This window comes from Epinephelus fuscoguttatus, linkage group LG8 (assembly GCF_011397635.1).
Source record: "Epinephelus fuscoguttatus linkage group LG8, E.fuscoguttatus.final_Chr_v1".
Lineage (NCBI taxonomy): Eukaryota > Metazoa > Chordata > Actinopteri > Perciformes > Serranidae > Epinephelus > Epinephelus fuscoguttatus.
The window spans coordinates 46,012,986-46,034,025 of NC_064759.1; the positions used below are offsets into that span (position 1 = coordinate 46,012,986).

At 40.7% G+C, this 21,040-nt stretch overlaps 2 protein-coding genes across 9 annotated transcripts in view; both read right to left on the reverse strand.

Moving 5' to 3' along the window:
• wdr26a (WD repeat domain 26a) overlaps positions 1–9,555 on the reverse strand; it is a 154,707-nt gene extending 145,152 nt beyond the window's left edge. For 5 of the 8 annotated variants that reach the window (XR_007449789.1, XR_007449790.1, XR_007449791.1 and 2 more), the window contains exon 1: positions 8,837–9,554. Coding sequence is in view for 4 of the 8 variants with exons in the window: in XM_049583157.1 (XP_049439114.1) it covers positions 8,837–9,138 (302 nt within the window). In the remaining 4 variants the exon portion in view is untranslated. Of the gene's footprint in view, positions 1–8,836 lie in introns of all 8 variants that reach the window. The other 3 variants (XR_007449788.1, XM_049583155.1, XM_049583154.1) reach the window with 2 other exon arrangements.
• A 10,006-nt stretch (positions 9,556–19,561) lies between these two features.
• adcy3a (adenylate cyclase 3a) overlaps positions 19,562–21,040 on the reverse strand; it is a 120,183-nt gene continuing 118,704 nt past the window's right edge. The window contains exon 21 of the mRNA XM_049583121.1: positions 19,562–20,854. Within this exon, the coding sequence (XP_049439078.1) occupies positions 20,675–20,854 (180 nt within the window). The 3' untranslated portion in view covers positions 19,562–20,674. The remainder of the gene's footprint in view (positions 20,855–21,040) is intronic.

Sequence of the window (21,040 nt, forward strand, 5' to 3'; positions counted from 1 at the left end):
TGACATTCTGAAGTTCTCGTGCCATTCCTCCGGGAGGACCACTTTGTTCTTGAAGTTTTTCCACCACACCGCGGTTCACCCAGGTCGGATCCAAAACCGGCGGCGGCACAAACATAAAAATGAGTACAGTAGCATTTTCTGGTGCATGCTGTGACGTTTCAGAACCTGAAACCCCATTTCACCCAGTTTACACGGCAACACATAAACGGCATTTTCAGAAATCTCTACTTTGTCCGGAGTTTTTACAAATGATCATTTTCTGTGAAAAAAAACTCCATTTGCGTGTAAATGAGAGGCCAAACTGCATGAAAATATATGCGTTTTTCCTACATGTAAATGGGGTGTGAGTGTCATACCTCAAATACTATTCCATAATAAATGATGGAAAATTGAGGGAACATCTTAATGAAGAGTTAAATCCATGGCTGGGTGTATCCCTTAACATATGATTTGAGATTATATCAAAGAATAGCCTAACAGAGCAGAGTAGGGTACTGCGATGGATTGCACATGATCCAGATTTTACACCCAACACAATAGATAGGAGGTTCAGTAGATGGGGCGGGATGACCAACAATATTTTGGGAGCTTTTTAAAAAGACGGTTATTAAAAGTTTTCAAGATCTAAAAAATCAATATGGCTTAAACAATCAGGATTTATACAGATATCTATAGATGAGGCATTATATGGAGCAAACTATAAAAAAGTTCAATTGTGTTGAGGTAGAGTCAGGAATTTAAAGTATTTATTTCAGCATATGAATCGGACCCAGGCAAGAAATTAATCACAAAATTGTATAAAGAAGTGGAAAATTTAAAAGGTAGCAATACAACATATATAAAAGAAAGTGGGAGAAAGAGGCTAGAGGGATGTTATCAGAGGAGGAATGGGAGAAGATCAGTGAGCAACACTGGAAAACAACATGCTCCCTCTCATGAGGGAATAATGGGACCATACTGGTACCAACGGTAGACCGTGGTACTTAAACACCACGGTACATATGATACCATAATGTTGGAGTACTGTAGTACTACGGTACATCACGGTACCCCTACTGTGGGATAAGTTCAAAGTCCAGTTGCAAGAGGGTGAGTGTCCATGCGCCATCCAAAAACGGCACGCATTGGCCAATAATGGCACGCGCTGGCCACCTGGCACTCAATATGCTGCTGCAGTGGTTTGTTTTACAGTGACATTTCAGGTTTTAGTTGAGCTATTGAGTATCTTTAAGCAGTTAAAGTTATTATTTATTTATTTTTACCTGTAGGCTAGATTTGTTTATATGCTACAGTGATTTGTTTTCCACAGAGCACTACGGTGCGAGCATTTTACTCGTATTTGCGAGTAAAAATAGTTTTGTGCGAGCAAAAGAAATCATTCAGGAGCATGCTATGCGAGTACAGATTTCAACCAGCAGCAGAAATGAAAGCCGAATCCTGCCGGTTATGAGTTGAACAGGGGTCACGTGAGCACGGAGGTCACGTAAGCACGGAGCACAGAGAGGAAGTTAGAGCTGCAGGCTACAATGAGGCTAAAAACAGAGTTCAAAGGACGTTTTTCCAAACAACTTTTTATTTTGGAGCTTCAGGACACTTGGATCACTACGGACGAGCAGTATGGAGATATTCTGTGGTTTCAATTATGTGGTTTTTTTGGACGTTTTAATCTGGGACGCCGTCAGCCTGGATTAGGTGGAGCTGTGTTGCTACCCCCTCTCCCCTGGGATCTCCGCAAGGGACGTGAGGACTCTACAACTTCACCTGGGCCTCCATCAGAGGATGGAATTTTCATTTTTGGGTGCACTATCCCTTTAAGGGTTTTGTCAAAAGTATTATAGGATATGTGTAGGAATTACAACCATTTTTATGTAAGTCCTCAAATTTTAAGGGATCAAATGTATTTGGACAAACCAACAGACAAAATATACATGAATTCATGCTCTAATTGTTTAACTCACTCATGTCTCCTGGTGGTTTTTACCTGCAACATTTGAGGGAACTGAAATGCACAGAATGCTGAGATAAATAGAACAATGGAAATGTTTATTGAACTAAAACAGTAAATTACACCAACTACATTTGCCACTATTTACAGATTGAACTAAAACAGTAAATTACATCAACTACATTTGCCACTATTTACAGATTGAACTAAAACAGTAAATTACATCAACTACATTTGCTACTATTTACAGATTGAACTAAAACAGTAAATTACATCAACTACATTTGCTACTATTTACAGATTAAGGTACCTTGGCATGTAAAAGTAAAAAAAAAAAAAAAAGGTCTGCCCTTTCTCTGATTGTTGTGACGATCTCACTGGCTTTATATATGCGTTGGACTAACATGTCTTCCTCCGCAAGCACCACAAAGTCACACCATTCAAATCCGGTGAATCCGGTGCCCTTGAACTTGCCAGAAGTAGGCATGTTGTTGTTTTAGTTTGATATTGCCCTCCTCCATCTTAAGGTAGGAGCAGTCAACATAGCTTTGGACATTTCACTTCTAGCAGACCGAATGGGGATCCTGTCAGCAAGCTTTTCTGCTGAATCCGGTCCTCTGACATGACACACCTGGAATAGAAAGTTTATTTAGCCATTTATAACAAATATGAGCATGCACATGAGAAATACTTTTCACTGTGCAGGAGGGTAAATGAGTTCCTTTTTTTAGTTCCTAGGTTCACAACTAAACATTTTAGGTTTCAACAGTCTCTGACAATCTAGTAGTCAATAGTGAGCAATCTGGTATTCTCTAATATTCTTACCATATTTACATATCTCTCTGAAGTGCGAGGAGGTGAGGCGCGGCCTTCTTAGCTGATGCCATTCTGAGACCTGACTTTGGTCTTTGGTTGCAGCTTCAATTATGTTAGCCATTTCCCATGTGGTCTCCAAAGATTTTAAAAACAACTGCTCCTTTTCGCTGCACACGAACACGCAGTTTGAGGGGTCCAGCCTGTAGTGCTTCAGAGGAAGAGTTGGTGGAGAAGGGGCATCTGGGTGAAGTGTAATTTGCCTGCTTGTAGTCAGTGGTTGCTGATATGAGAGTGGACTTCCTGCCTGGACCTTTCCAAGTGCAGAATTGACCAATGGGATCTCACTGGAGATGCCCATCGTGGTAATCAGTGGTACACAGGCCATGTCTGTAAACCCTGCATACACCTCTGATATCTGCAGAAGAGAGGGGTCTGGTAGTTCTCCCTGACAGGCCTTGTAGACTGTGCTCCTGTATGAACATAAAAATGCTATTAAGAATAGTCTCTAACTTAGGTTAGGCTATTTTAATTAGAAAGTCATATTGGCAACCGGTATCTTATCTTGTTATGCACAAAACACAATAGGTTGTAGGCAGCAATACACTTGTGAATGTACAGCCTGGCATGCAGCACATAAAGCAGATAAATCGACTTTGTTTATTCCAGGCAGCTATGTGCTATAATGATGTCGCTGCCATCCTCACTTGAATTCAACAGGGCATTTGGTGGATAGCCGGCGGAAACGCCATTTAAATGGTGTGCAGACTCCGCCGACCCGGCGCAGCCGTTCCATGCGTCGACAGACAAATAGACCAGACTCACGATAGTTGCAACCCTTCGTCTTCTATGCATCTGTCTATCTGTAAGTGTGCAAATACTTTCTCCCTACCTCATGCCATCAGCCATCATCTTCTGTTTCGGTTTAAGCTTTGCAGACATGACGACCATTTTGTCAACTGGGCCTGGCTTCACACCCTATATAATTGAAAGACATTTGTTTAGATATTGATGTCAGCTGTGGAAGAAGAATTAGATATTGATTAGATATTGACGTTAGTTGCGGAAGAAGAAAATACCTCACATACTTACCATCATTCTTCCGCTGCTCACTCTCTGTACAGCTCAGGACAGGCGGGACCACTGGAGTCTTCAGCTCGGAGTAATGTGCACACTGATACAGTAGAGCAACAGTGTGGTTGCATAATGTCGTACCAGCGACACAGGAGCACTGGGTGTGTATTAACTCTACAGGGCATGAGTCCTTCAAGATAAAAAATAAAAAATATTGACATGAAGATATTGTTTATATTTCATTAAAATGTAGGCTAGTAGAATTATCTATCTTCATTTGAACATTGAGTGATTCCTGCTTAAGAAAGAAGAATAAGTTGAGACAGGCATTACAGTCCTACAGAACTCTTCATTGGACATTCTAATCAGCAGGATTATTTCTTTGTCATTTTAATTTCTTGGTTCTGGACACTGTCTCAACTGATTCATTTGAAGAAAGTGTTAGTACGTATGCAGTGTTGGGGAAGCTACTTTCAAAATGTAAATTTGCAAGCTACTAACTACTTGAACCTGGAAGTAGTTAAGCTTCATTATTCATCATTTTACCGTCACTTACTGGTGTTTTGCCAAATATTACAACACCCAGAACATGACTGAGAACAAGCTAACTGCGCAACATCCTACTCTCAAATCGTGCAGTTTCTCGTTCTTTCTCATGGACCTATAGCAGGTCGCCCTGACGCTGACCTCCCTTGTACTATTATCTTTGTTTGACACTGAAAAGGAAACAGATTTACGTTAGTCAAGACTCAAGAATTTAACATTACTGATTTTGAATGTAGACGTGGCAACATTAGCTAGCTACCTAGTAGGGCTGTCCCGAATACCATCTTTCTAACATTCGGACGTTCAGCAGAATTTATAACGAATATTCGTTCACCGGGGTGGGGGTGGAGGGGACTCGCGTTTTTTTTTTCGGACCTAATTGTATTGCGGAGTTTTGCACAGCGGCAACCGGATCTTTGCTCTCAAACCACAAAAAAATGTGATGGCACAACAGTCTCCTTCAGTACATTATAGGGTTGTCAAAAGTCTCAAACACTGTATTTGGATACAATACTAATTTACAAAAGTATCGATACTAACAGTGCACGCCACCTCAGCGCCTGTCGGGTGCGCACGACGGATCCGACAGACACGCTCTGTGCAGGCAGCGTCTGGCAGGCACAGAGCCCTCGCTGCAACCCGGCTTGTTGTCGTCGCTGTGCATGCATGCATACGTCTGTTGCTGTAATATGGCCAGTGCGGCTGCAGGAGGATCAGAGCAGCCAGTTTTGGTCAAAATGATAAAGGAAAAAGCACTCTTTGGAAATATTTAGTGAAGTGAACACAGCATGCTGCAGATGGCAGGTACAGCCCCTCCTTCACTAGCAGCTGAGCAGCTGGTGTCGCCAGCATCAAACTAAAATATAACTTCTAACGTTAATGTGGGAGCTATGCAAAAAAACTTTATCAGTCATGCCCGTCTGTAACATTAATAGACAATGTTAGTTTAACAGGACAACACAATGATGTGTGTCTGAAAAGTTATGTTAACTGTAAAGTCACAGATTGAAGCTGAAAAAAACGTTTAGTTTCTCCGTAACCTCTGCTTCTCTGATCACATAGTGAGGTAGGAACAGGAGCATCCTGAGCCTAAACTACCAACTCTATTTGATTAGCAACGAAAATATGGTGCCAATCCACCAGAAGCACAGAAAATAAACAGGGCTGTAGATAAATACATTTCTATGGACAGATCTTGTTTCTGGCTGTTATTTATTTTGGGGGGATTTTTTGTTGTTATCATTGATGTTACTGTTCTGATCTTTATTTAAAAAATGACATGCCTCTTAATTTTTTGCTACCGTATCGAAAATGGTATCGAGTATTGAATATTTTCCTGGGTATTGATATCGAGTTTGAAACTTTAGTATCGTGACAACCCTAGTACATTATTCTATGCTTTTTTTTTGATTTTCACATTGGCTAGTCATCCTGTTTAATTTGTCTTCTGATTAAATCGGAACCGTTGAAACAAGTTGTAGGAAGCCTCTGCAAGTAATTGGTTGCTGGCAGACACTCTGTGCTGCAATAAAATGGTTAATCAGCAGTGCCATGCACTGTAGAGCCGATGTGCTGCTGGTTCTGCCGGCCTGAACAGAATATAATGTCTATAGCCTTACTGTTGTGTGTACAGCCTTTATAGACTGAGCTGAGTAGTGATGCGCGGGTCAACCCGTAACCCGCGGGACCCGCAAATGGACCTGTGGGTTGGGCAGCAGTGATCTTCTATTAAATCGGTCTGTAAATGATATTTTGACATTATTGGCTATTACTGTCATGGCATCCGAAGGTACTGATGCGTTGAGCAGGTGACAGTCCGCGGTCGTTTTCAAAACACACTTGTGTCACGCACTCCAAAAGAAACTTGTTGAAACTTTAAACAATAATTTATTGTACAAAACGGGGGAAACAAACGCTGACAAAAACGGTTCCATAATTCATATTAAATTCAAAAGATAACGAAAAAACAGCTACAAGTTAGAGGGAATAGTGATAAAGTGGTAAAACTTGCCATTGATCCACAGCCTCAGACAGATGCGCTCAAGCGTGCCATGCGCACAAGCTCAGTTGGTAGGATACTATATTTTCACATTTTTAACAATGCAATTTAAAAGTTTTGATTTTTATTGATAACCTACATTTACCAACAACAAAAGACTACATTTAGCACCAAAAAAAATGCTTAAAAAATAATAATAATAATTTAAAAAAAAAAACAAATATCGAATACCAGATTTTCATAACGAATACCTACCCATAGAAACGAATATTCGAATATCTGAATATTTGGGTACAGCCCTACTACCTAGTAGGCTACTTAGCAAGGTAGTCGCAAAGTAACCAGCTAATGTTGATGCTCGTAATGTTAGCATTATAGCATAGTTGTTACTCACCCTCATAGTTGTCGATGTAGCTCGAAATATACATCTTAAACCCCTTTTCTTTTTTGCTCGTGTGGGCTACCGAAGAAGCACTCATGACACGATGCACATCATTGATGGTGATTTTAGGGAGGTTCTGCAAACAACGAGCGTAAAAGGCCATCTCTTCTCTTCTGTCCAGTGTTCGGTATCACCCTAGACTGGAAGTTCTGGTGCCAACACCCGTATTCCCGGAAGTGGAATAACGAACTACAAATGCACGTAGCCTATTCTCCTTGTGGCGCAGGCCAAGTAGGAACGGGACAGCACCGCACACACATTCATATTGTCATAATGTCACACCAGTCCTTATTGATCATTAAGCACACACCTCCTCCCTTTCTCTTGCCAGAGTCTTTTGCTCTGTCAGATCAATAGAAAATGAGTCACCTGGCTGAATGACACTGTTCGTCCATGTCAATGTCACACATGTGCAAATACCCCCCCCCCCCCCCCACACACACACACACACACACACACACGCAAACACACACACAGCAGTATTATAAAATCAGTGAGAGCAGTGCTGGGAGTCTTTTAGCAGTGTCCTTAAGTTCATTTTAAAACTGTACATGGAGCTGCAGTTCTTAATGGTATCCAGTAGGGCATTACATTGAGTTGAGGCCTACAAAAAGCTGACTGCCCAAAGGCAGTACGACGAAAAGGAATAAGACAGTCTCTTGTCGAGGATATTCGTGTTGATTTTATGGACCTTTTGCTGCGAAAGTCAACAAAGTCTCTTAATGGAGGTGGGGCCAAACCATTTAAGAACTTATTGTGTTTAACATTAGCTAGGTATGTCAACCAGTGGCTAACTGTAGCCACTCAGGTAATCTTTACTAATTTTCTAAAGCCAGCTGCTAACACTACCCAGCTAGTTGTCAAGTGTAGTAATAAGAGATACAATACCAAGAGATACAGCAATTATTTAGCTGATTCAAAAAACATCAGAGGCAGGTGCAGCATCAGATTGTATTTTTAATGTACTGGAAATAGTTTCATTTGTTTCCTTGGCTTGATAAATATGCAAATTAACAACTACACTCGGATCCAATTTGATTTATCAAGAGGGATCCAGCTATAAACAGGTTATGGGTGGTATCATCATGGTGGGGTCACGCAGGGTGGTGACCTCAGTTTGGGTACATTTACCCTTCACTTCATCCATGCTTTTCACATTCTCGCTCACAGTGTGCCAATTACAAAACTAATCAAGGACAAATGAACGGTAGTGCTCTGATCAGTGGGAGAGAACCCATGCCAAACTCTGTTCAAAAATCAAGCAATTTTAAGCCAAATTACTTTTTGTCTAAAACTTACAGTTTTTCTACATGTTTAAGAGCAACAATTTTTCGTGGCAAAGATACACCAAGCTGTATTTGGCTGTAATGACATGCTTACTGTTACCTTCCTCCATAACATTCTGTTGAACTAGGCCTGCAACTAACAATTATTTCCTTTGATGATTAATCTGCCAATTATTTTCTTGATTAAACAATTAATTGTTTTGTCTGTAAAATGTCAGATAATGGTGAAAAGGTTGATGAGTGTTTTCCAAAGCTCAAGATGACATCCTCAAATGTCTTGTTTTGTCCACAAACTAAAGATATTCACATTAAAGAATCTAGTATCAGACAATTTAGACGTTTCTCTTAAAACAAAACATAATGGATTATGAAATTAATTGGCGATTAATATAATAGTTTACAACTAGTTGATTAATCGATTGTTTGGTGGGTTATGTAGCCTATAGGCAGAATACACCTGTGTGGCCTTCAGATTCCGAACATGTATTCAGTTATGTTTAATAATGTTAGCGCACTGCTGATATACAGGCCAGTACCGAACTGCCCGATTTTCCAAGTGAGGTGTGGGATGTTTCCCTTCCCACACTAAATATAAGACACCATGTCCACAGCAGGTCATCATGACTGTCCCAGCTGCATAATGGCTCTAAGTAAGAGAATTCATCTGACAGCTGGCTGATCAGGCTCGGCTGGCTGATGACACGGTAACTGAGTTCAACTGGCTCACTTACTTGAGACCTAGATCGTGTAAATGTTGTCCTATGAGCCGGATGACATCCTCCTCAGACTGAGACAGACGCTTCTTCTTTTTCACGCCCGTGTTGGAATCCGGCGTGCTGTTAGTGTTGTTGGATGCGGGTTGGGCTGACACTCCGTTGTTGTTGTTGTTGTTGCTGACAGTGTTTCCATTGTTAGTGACAGACTGAAGTCCGTTGGAGTGAGCTACTCCGGTGGAGGACGACTCACCGTTCTGTGCACCGTTTCGGCAGGACAGTTCTGAATCTCGGTCCTGTCCTGCCCCGTTAGCCTGCATGTTATCAAGGGTTATGTAGGTGAAACGATGTGGATAAAAATGACTGACAGGCGCAACGGGACACTGCAGGGGAAAAAAAACCCGCCGGTGCAGCCGCCGACAGGCCCACTGACCCAGATGCAGCCCCGAACTGCCCTGTTCCCCCTGCGGCCGAGTCTCCGTGTTTGTTCCGCGGCGGTGGCCGCGGCGATAACCCGGTTTTCGACTCGGACGACGAAGAAACGGTAGCCAGAGTTATTTCGACAACCGCATTTTGAGGATTTTAGTAGTGCTCAGCGCTGTAAGGTACCGTTATAGCCGCGTTTAAGTTGTTGGATAGGTCTTGTTATTGTTGCTCTCAGACAGCAGCAGCCCTGCTATGGACAAACGCAGTGACGTCGGCGGAAATTCCTTCACGTCTCTTTGCGCGGGCTGCGTCGCTGTATGACATTCAATTTTAATTATTAAGATTACACTGATATTGCAGTTTATTTATGTATTTTTACATAAGCCCATTATACCTTTGGTGTTACCACAATTACTGCCATATGTGACAGTTACTCAAAAGCTGAATACAAATGTCCACCTTCTGGACTTGCGGACAGAGCCCTTGTGGACTTCACTTGTGCGTAGTGTGACGTATTCACTGTCACCACGTAAAGTCTGCGAGGGCAGAGACTGCAAGCGGCTGTTAGACAACCGTCCAGACCGTTTTACTCGTTGCCGTGGAATCGCATTACTATTGCTGCTGTCATATAAATCGATGAATAGTGCCTATTAATCTGTTCCTGCAAATAATAAGATATAAATCCCTTGTATAGCCTTCTTTGTGACTGAACAAAAATATATCTCTATAACATACATAATGGTGGTAAACCTTGCAGGTGGACTTCTAATTACCAATCTGCAGGCTACTGCATTAAAAAATGAGACAGTCATCACATGGACTTACAGGTGGAGTACGGTCCAAGGTTTTACTTCAGTTTCTATTTAAAGATTTTAGTTTTCTTATTTTGTTCTCCACCTCTTTTTGAAAGTCAGTTTTGTTTTTTTTTGTTTTTTTTGCTTTTTTTTATGTAACCTGGCTTCTGTGACAACACATTTCTCTTTCTTTTCGAAGCACTGAGCTAAATAAATGGTAATTTTTGTCAACATCAAAGAAATGCAGCAGCAGTAATGACAGAACTGCCTTTACACTTCATTACATTTAACGTGTTTGATTCATTAGCTGGTGCTTTTATCGGCCTTTTTGTTCAAACTCAGTTGACTTGCACTGCTGTTGAGACACTGGAGAGCTGATGAGCTCTTCCACAATCAGTGCTCTGTAGCTTAATTTCATTGTGCAGTAATCATGACTCTGATGCTTGTCTTTATTTTTATTTTATTTTTTTAATAACTCACCTTATGATGACAACTGAAACAAAAGAGGGGACACTCAATGAGAAGGTCTTCAACTTAAAAACATGACTGGGATTAACTGCTCAGAACAGGCTAAGTCCATCTACAGTGTCTAACTCAAAGGAATCAGAGTTCGGAATCAAATTCTGACAAAAGATGAACACTAACAACAACTAGAACTACAAGACTGAATAATTATGTTGCTTTCTGAAGCCATCAGTTGGCTTCATTGGCATGGGATTGTCCAGATGACATTTCAGTGTTCTTGTGTTGTTACTTTGCTAAAAAAAAAAAAAACTGTTTCAACCAAAACCTGGAATCATGACACATTATTCAAAGTGCTATTTAATTCTCAAGCCTGAGATTGTTTTAAAATACACATCAGGAAACAGCTGTGGCTTTAGGTTTTTTTGTTGTTGTTATTGTTTTTTTTTTTTTACATCTAAAGCCATTTCTTTATCATTGGCACTTTCACAAAAGAAAAACAAAAAAACAATGTCCGTGTCATTTCCAATGAATATATCTCACTAATAAACACTGTCTAAACTCTATGAACAACAGGGACAAATCAGTCATCTTTCCCTTTCTTTAAATAGAATAAAACTCATATAACATTATAAAAATATGAATTGAAGGGGAAGAAATGATTTTACCTTTCCTTAAGAGAGAAGAGCATTGGGCCTGTAGAAGAAACTATTGCACTTCCATCCCATTCTACAGACATTAATGGGCTTTACAATCAACAAAAGAAAGTGCACTATACGTATAATTTCCCCCAAAACACACATAGATGTGCACTCATGCTCATTTTTCTGCAGGTCACTGCTGTCACAATAAAGCCTTGTACAACTGAAATACAAACTTTAGGGACAGTAATGTCAGACATTCCCCATATGCAATCTAATTTAGTGTGTAGTCACAAGCAAAATGAGGTTTGTGACTGAAATGACGCACCATGACGGGCTTCAGTTCCTGCATATGAGCAGCCTGGCTCACATAATTAGGTCAACATGTTTTTAGTTTTCTAAGCTTCAAGTGACCCTTTACAAACTTTGCCAATGTACTATCATTTATCATGTTGATTTAGGCGTGCAGTCTTTCCACCTTGATTCAGCTAGTGAGACCTAATGAAGCTGTGAGAGGATGTATCCTCTAACAGATAAATTACACTGTTTCCACCATAGACTGTATAAAAAAATTAAGCCAAAACATCTTGATCACCCCCTAATGGCTGGCTGCAGTATAGGTCATAAAGCCTACCCACAGATTTATCATACCCTGCCCCCTCCATGTTAATGAATGGGATGTGGGTCAAACTGAACACTCAAAGTACGCCTCAAATAATTTTTTTCCCAAAGATGGTTTCTGTCATTTTAGGTAGTTGTTGTCACCACCAGATGTTTGTTAGGGGTGGGCGATACCACAAAAATTTGGTTTGGGCCAGAATTGCCTATATCGATACCAGTACGACACTTTATTAATAAAAGTGGCCTTTTTTTAATGTGGGGGAGAGCCATATGTCATGATTTATGAGTTGAATAATCAATCTACCTAAGTAACGGCAAGTGATGACAGTTTGGAAATATAACATTGACCAATGCTGGAGATCTGTTATGACTAAAATATTAATTTCACAAGGATACTATTCACTCGGATATTCCTTGTCTGAGCCTCTGTGAACAGACTCTGCCAGTGAACTCTGTCTCTCTGTCAGAGGTCTGGATGCTGAGGTATTTCCCTCCTCCTCCCTTCTTCTCGGTCACACTTCCAAGTTCTCTTTCTCATGTTTTTCCTCTTTCATTAATGCATCACTGCTAATATGCACACGTGGTACAATTAAGGGTCTGGATCAGCCTACAGTAGTAAACATGAGTTCTGTGACATGAGCTTACCGTCTTCCTACTGCCCACATCAGGTGAAACTGAACTAAGAAAATGCTGCTGGTTGGTTAAGTGCAGACAACACAATTTTTTCCCGTGTCCAGGTCTGTGTGTACTTCTTGCAGATTTCTGCATGGACCAAAAACTCTTCTGGACCAGTCAGACCACATCTGCCAATGGTATGTGTCAATGCATTAGCATATGGAGAACCCTGTGCATGTCTGCTGTACACGTCCGTGTCCATTTTGAAATGTACAAGACCAAGCAAGCAGAGACTAACATGACACAGATAATAACAAACTTCAGGCCAGAATTCACCAGAACTTTAAGACCCCATGTCCACCTGGTATTAACATGAGATGTGTATCTGGATCAGGGAATTCACATCCCAGCTGGTCACAGATGTCTTTCAAAGTTAATATTTGGTTGAATTTGGGTAGTGACATCGTGGGAGCAAAATTCATTGTCAGGACGCCTAATGTTAATATTGATATTTTGTTGGTTTTAGGTTGTGTTAAGTAGCGAAAATCCAGTGTCTTCCAAATGTCTCATGCCAACGTCATCTTGATGTAGAATACCAAAGTTAAATTATTTTCAACCCTATTTTCATTCCAACCAAAATTAATGTGAGTCCAACATCTTTTTGATGTCAGAGAATTCACATCTGGAGGAAGTCTGGCTCACACTGAGATCAGAGATGGACATGTCTGAACAAGGTTTAACCATATTCTGCAGAAAATGTCCCCAGCAAATTGAAGGGTCACCTATTCGATGGCAATGGTTGACAGCAAGGTAAAAACCATTACTTAACAGCACTGTGGTCGGACAGCACTGGTAATATGCAACAGAACATAAGCTGGCTCACCCACCTAAAGTGTGTTGAGATCCAACCACTGTGCAGGAGGAGTTGAGATTACGACAATGTTTAATTCCAAGGCCTCATAATCAGATGTTTATCCAGACACAAACTGTATGTTTATACCAGGTAAGAATGGGATTGATCCAAATCTTGTGCAGCAACAAGTTTAACATCATGTATTGAACTTGTTGCTGCTGTTGTCAGTTTACATCATGAAATTTAATATTTCATCAATTTATTTTTAAATGATTTTGTTACAGCCCTCTTGTTCCACATGACCACCATACAGTTCAAGGAAAATTTCAGGGGCCGTATTCACAAAACTTCCTAGTACAAAGAGTTACTCCTTGGGGACAAAATTCTAAGAAACATCTTAGATATGACATTTTCTTAAATTCCCCCTTACAGTTTAAACTAGATCCTGCTAGATTTAAGTTATTCTCAAGGCATCTTAGTCCTTAAGAAAGCCCCTAAGATGAAATATTGTCAGGAGTAGGCAGGAGGACTTTTAAGAGGTTTAAGAGTTTCTGAAGCAGAGGAGAAAAAGGCATAAAGATGAAGAAGTAGGAGAAATATCCTCCAAACACTGAATGACAGTGAGTTAATGAAACACCACAGATTAGATGGTGCAGGATAATGTTCCTAGTCGATCTCATTGGAGAAGCACTCACTTCTCCCACCAAGGATTCCTACAGCTTAAGGCAAGTGAGGACTTTTTAAGACATTTAATGCCACTTGGTATAAAATTGAAGACGAATTTTACAATGACCAAATGTGAAGAAACATTAAAAAAAAAAAAAAAAATACATTAACATAACACATTAATATTAACAACATCAACTGACATCAATTACTTAAGATTAGGGTCAGTTTTCCAAAATGTTTTATGTAACATAAAACATGACTGTTTTTATCCATCCAGGCATGGAGAAAAGGGTATAACAGATGGCATATAGATTGACTAGGTTCATTTTGTCGTTTTACTGTAGAATTGTTCAATATTTTCTTATCTTCTTCCTCAGAAGAGTCATCCGACGTGTTGCTGACTGACAGGAAGACTGGAGTCACAGTCGAAACTGTCAAGCAGGTGAAAGAAACATCTCCTACACTTTTTTGTCTTAAGATAAGAAAATATTGAACAGAACTGGCATTCGTTAGCAGGTTTCTTGGTGGTTTTGTGTCTCTCAGTCTGCATATGGGATTCCACTACCTTCACTCCCATTTGGCACAGTTTTAAAAACCTTTTTGCGTACCAAACATTGAGTATGCATTGCCTTGCTTTGGTTGTAGCCATGCCACAAAGTCTTGATCTTGGTTTGCAATTTTTTTTTGTAAAATATGCACTTTCCAACATCCTTTCCAATAAAAAAATAGAGTGTTGAGTGTTGTTGGTTCTACTATCCTGATTTTTGTAACTTAACTGCGAGAGTGATGGTTCTACTATCCTGATCTGTGTGACTTTAGCACGAGAGGTATTTGGTAAATTGTTTTTTAAAAAATTTGATTTTGCCAATTATTTTGAGATGTTATAATGCAATATCAGAAAAAAAAAATCGGACAATTCTACTTCCCATGTTTTAGCATGTTGAAGACTTCTTAACAATTGATTTAAGATGTGAAAAATACCAATGAAGGCCTTATTTTTATATTGATTTATTCAATGCCTTTTAAGACTTTTAAAGGATCTGCAGACACCCTTTCACCTAATGCAATAACGAAACGAAAGTGATTGTGACACTATGCATAGAAAATAAACATGGGCAAATAAATAAATCAAGTATCAGCATGTGAATAAACTACTATATAAGTAGAGCTGGGTTGTCAAACCTTCTGGCGGCCACTTTTAAAGGATGGTTCACAATTTACTCAACAGAAAGTAAACAGGAGAGACTAAATTCTATGATTAGGCCTTTTAGATTTCACTGCCCATTCTATGCCCATTATCACAAAGAGGGCATTTTTATTTTTTCCTTTTTTCTTCCATCAAGCAATCAAACCTTTTATTAGAATGCGTCATACCTGGCAACGAGATCAACCACACCTCCACACTATGGTAAAGGTCTCTGTCCCTTCCTTGTTTTCAGACTTTCTCTGAGAATTTTCCTAAAACACTCCTAAGCTAGGACGCCTTGCTAAAAATGTTAAGGCCAAGTAAGGAGCTCTCCGAGCATATTCTCACAATGTTTGTGAATACGGCCCCAATTTATTACAGCTTGCAACCTTTTAGGCTTTTCCAACATTGCACTCACCGAGTTAATTCCTGAGACTGTATGTCATGGTGACATCACTGAAACAGGTCTGATGGGTTGAGAAACGTGAGCAATCAGACATTCAGATGGGCTGGATACAAATCAGCACTTTCCAGTTGATTTCAAATATTTTTTTGGAGATTAAATGTAAAGTGAGCACACTTGAAATGTTAAATCCCAGGAAAACTGTGCACAAAACTACAGAAAGTACAGTGGGTCAAAGTTAAAGCAGGAAGTATGTCTGCAAACTTTGATGGATGTTTACAAAAGACAGTCTGGCTAATCATTTTACTGTTGTTTCCAACCTGTCTGATCACCTGACTGCATCTGTTTCTTTGCTGATACCACCAAGTTTCCAGATCTCAGCTATTAATTGTAAATGTTATTATAACCAATAGAATTTTACAACCAGAGCAAGCTGAAAGAAACATGAATTATCCTTCACAGCAGTGTGAAATGACTCAAAGAATGTTCCCTGCCTCCAGAGGTCCATGGAATCCTTCAACTCTGATAACATGATGATCACAGCTGTTATAGGCACTTCCATCAATCCACATGTGTGCTATCCTCTGGACAGTGTCACCCGTCCCTCTCCTAAAACATTCAGCACAGACGTGTATTCTCTTTCATGGTCAACACAGCTGAAAGGCACACACGTGTCCAGATGTCAGCGGTGAGGTGTGCTGCGCGAGCTCCAGGAACAGAGAGGAGAGCACAGCACAGACATATCCAACCTGTTCCGAGATCAGAATCAAGGAGAAAGAATACTTTGACTGTGGAAAAATACACTATGTGCACACTATTAGACACACCCATGACCACACATTGGCAGCAGCAAGTGGCAGATCTGTCTGTATCGTCACACTCCGGCCTCTCACTGGTCCACTTCCAAATTCTCTTCTTCACCAGAGACAGGAGATCTGAGCTCAGATGGAGGTATTTTGTAAATGAGGAGAGGTCCAGAATACAGCATCCAAAAGTCACATAGTGTTAATGTGCTAAGGACATGGCATCAAAACTGGTGTGTTTGCAAAAAGGCTGTGTGTGTGTGTGTGTGTGTGTGTGATCGATATTCTGTTTCCACCATAGACTGTATAATAAAGATGGACCACATGACAACTCCCCAGAAGTGATGCCAAAACATCTGGATCGCCCCCTGGTGGCTGGCTGCAGTATAGGTCATTAACCCTGCCCTTTCACACCCCTCTATGTAGCAGATAGAGGGGGTGTGGTCAAAGTACACATCAAATACATTTTTCACCAAAAACTGTTTGTCATTTTAGGTAGTTCTTATTAACTGATATTTGTTCAAATGTTCATTTTTCTAATGAGTTTGGTTTTGATCAGTGACTTGATGTTGTAAAAAAACGGGGACTGACATGATTGACAACTCTGTGTGCCAATCAGTGTGCTTGCAATCAACAACACAGCTCGCCATTGGTTGTACAGGTGAATGGGTGGGAACTCAATACCACAAAGATCGCTACTGCTCAAACTTTGGCTCCAAATGAGGTCAACAGTGCAAGATGGCAGCAGATATATGGGGATATTTTGGCTCCATTTTTGTACAAAGGGAGGAAGTGGAGACACAAGGGGTCCGTCCCAAGTCCCTTATTTTTATAGTGCTACTGCTAGCTCCTTGCTTGAACCGGAAGTCGTTCGAGGTCCGCCATCTTCTGGGCCGTCCCAAGTCTCTTATTTGTGCAGCGAGTAACTAGCGCTAGGAGCTAGCAGCAAGCTTTAAGCAGCTACGAGCTAGGATGGTCAAGAGCTTCCTATCCGGAAGAGTTTTTCAGCTGAATGCCATGACGTATAAATACCGGCCCTTTACATTTGGCACATTTGAACGAGATGGCGGAGAAACAGTACAAGAGTAAGTACCCGTTACGTGCATTCTTTGCAATGAATCGCTGTATTTCAAGTACCTACTTCAAAGAGTAATGATTGTGAGTTAATTGAATGATAGTGCTCATCACAGTGACAGTGGAATAGCAGGGCTACAGACCGTTCTGTAATTGCACAAACTTCGACAAATGACTCAATAACAATGGTAATACATGCAAAAGTGTGTGACCAGAGTCATGACAACAGGGGGTGGGGGCTACTGTTTTGGTCAGCGAATATAATGAGACTTGGGATGTACCCTTAGTAGCGCCAGACGCTGGTTGCTTTACGGAGCAGATCCAGCGGTGCCGCCGTCATCAGGAATGGATGTTGCTTCACGTGACGCTTCAGTGGAAAGGACATCTCATGTCTCTTAAACCGACAATGCTCGCTCATCGCTCCTAGCGCTAGCTCCTCGCATTTTTTCTTAGGTGGGAGGGGCTAAACAGCTAGCTAAAGTCGGCTAGGTAAGGTAACTAGCAGTAATTTAAGAGACTTGGGACGGACCGATGGTCCATCTCAATATGCACTCTCTGGTTTCTATATGAGAGATGTTTATGGAAAGAGATAAAGCCCATCATTGTATTAACATTAAGTGGCATTACTGAGTTAGTTGTCCTCATGCTGAAATGGCCAAATTCAAAACCCTTTTTTTTTTCAACTGAATATCAATCTGTTCTGCAGTAGCATAGAATGTGATTGAAACTAAATTTAATATATGTTGTCTGGATAGCTGATTGGTTAAGGTACCAGTTGTTAAAAGGTATAGTTCAGATTTTTTGAAGTGCGGTTGTATGGGGTACTTAGCCATAGATCGTATATTATATACAGCAGATGTCAGTCAACACACCCCAGTTTAGAGAAGCAGGCAAGAGTCCGATATGGAGGCAAAGAAATCTACTGCTGTGGATGGGTCAGCAACAAAACATATTTTAGCCTCCTAAAAAAGTCCCACCTAAAAAGAAAGAAATCTGTATCATTTTAAAAGAATACTCCAATGATTTGAGAGTTATACCCTTTCTCTATCATTTTCATATTGAGACAACATGATCAATATCTTTTTTGTGTCTGTACGTCCAGTGACTGGGTCTCAGTGGTTAGCATTGCGGCTTAGCTTAGCAAATACAATTGAAATCTATATGGGGTCAGTAGCCTACTCGGTTAAAGTGAACAAATAAACGTTACTAAAACCCTGAAGCTGGCGTTTCTGCACGTGCATTTAAAATAAACATGTTTAAACATTAATTCGAAAAATGGGAGTCCTTTTTAGTAGTTTTAGAAGAAGTCTGATACAGGGAAGTATAATGTGTTTACGTCCTGCGCTGTGATCTGCGGAGGTATACACCGGTGAGCAGGCACAGGCACAGGCACAGACGTAGCCTGTAAACAAAACTCAGTTGTTTATTTAGTCGAACAATATCTCCGGACTATAGTAGCTGCAATGGTCAAATGCTTCGATTTTGAAGAGTTTCTTGTAGTGGACACAGATCCAGAGCCATACCTGTTTGAGCCGGAGTATACAGATGAGGAACTCCAGGTGTTGGATGCTGAGCGGGCAAGAAGAGAGGCTGAATCCTCCGAGGCAGCGGAACAGCAAGGGGCGGAGGGGAGACGGAGGTCAGGGGAGGATTGGTGGTGTAGCTGCGGGGCTTGGAGGTGGAATCATTTTGATCGTTGGGGATGCTAGCGATATATCATCAGGAGGAAAACCGCCGCAGACAGTGCATCACAAGGAGTAAAAACTTTGCAGGAATCACTAATCCTGGCGTGATTAAAACATTTTTTCATGTTCCTAAGATAAACCGGTAAAAACACCCCAGGCCTGCAGGAGCTGATGGACAGCTTTCAGTCTAGTGAGTAATATCATCCATGTCGTCTCTGTGTTTGCTTTTACCGAGTGCGTACCTGTCCCAGAGCCAGCTGTAGCTGTTGCTAACCGGTGTATCCCTCCGCGCAGGGCGTAAACACACTATAGTTCCGTGTATCAAACTTCTTCTGAAAAGACTAAAAAGGACTCTTGTTTTTCGAATTAATTTTAAACATGTTTATTTTAAATGCACATGTAGAAATACCAGCTTCAGGGTTTCTGTAACATTTATTTGTTCACTTTTACCGAGTAGGCTACTGACCCCCTATAGACTTCAATTGTATTCGCTAAGCTAAGCCACAATGCTAACCGCTGAGACCCAGCCACTGGACGTACAGACACAAAAAAGATATCGATCATGTTGTCTCAATATGACAATGATAGAGAAAGGGCATAACTCCCAAATCGTCAGAGTACTCCTTTAAGTGTACGTAACATTGAGAGTATTTTCAATGCTTCAATAGAGTCTGGTGCCTTTCACGAGAGCACAGATGGGAAACGGAAGCAATTAAAGGCTTCTCTGTCTGAATGAGCTGTCTGACGGAAATGTAAAGCGGTGAAAATACTCTTGTAGCATACACCTAAAGTGATATTGATTTTTTTAGGTGGTTGAAATACATTTTGTTGCTGACCCCTCCACAGCAGTAGACTTAACTTCCATGTCAGACTCCAGCCTGCTTCTCCAAACTGGGGGCATGTTGACTGACATATACTGTAGGTAATGTCTACAGATAAATAGATAAATACCCCATACAACCCCACTTCAAAAAATCCAAACTATGCCTTTGGGTAGCTGGTGAAACAGATGTATCATTTAAAACAGAGTGTGTGTGTCTGAAACTGAGAGATCTGCAGCATTAGTCAGCATGGAGGCTGTTTCCATTCATAGGTGACTATACTGTCAGTGTGGTAGAGAATGTTGGGGAAGATGTTACACATCACTTTGGTATTGTCACAGGAGAACCTGTTAACATTTGAAACACCACCAGTTTACTTCATACTCATAGATTTCTTATGTAGTCGCATAATATTTATTTGTAATGTCTGTATTTAGTTGTCTGCTGTTCTGGCCTTTTATTGTGAAGCACTTGGCTTTTTATTTTTTCCTGTTAACTGATCCAGTTCTTTGTGCTTTGAGTTTTGTGGCTGAACTTAAACATGGCATTCAAATTGAAATACAATCTCTACAGGCACATAAATCTTTCCACAAACACCGGAATTGTGTGTGTGTTCACTAACAAGTGGTATGTATGAAGTGTGTCAGTGGTTATTTTATTTTTACTTGTAAACATTCAGTTAAGTCCTGGTTTCAGTGTGTTTTCAGGTGAATGACTTCTCCAAAAACTCTCTTCTGCCTCACCCTGCAATCGTCACATACTAGATGTGATTGCTGGGGAGTGTGTGTTAGTGTGTGTGGTTCTTAGCTGTCCACCACCTGGTGTGGCAGAGTGACAGAGGAGCCGTTGATAAATGAACCTTGTTTGTCTCTTCCCTTTAGAAAATAAGTAAGCAGTTCCCCTTTCCCCTTCACGAAGATGGGACCCCTTCTCACAAAACGGAAGCTGTACTCCTTCAGGATGTTGTAGCAGTCCTCCACCACCTGGGGGCAACACACACCCACCCACCCACACACACACACACACACACACACACACACACACACACACAGCTTTCAGACGGTTTCTCAGATAAAAATGTGACATATTCATTTAAAATGGATATACAAAATTGTGTTTGCAGAGCAAAGTTAACTTAAGCAGCTCTGAGGAGACGATGAAGATGAGAT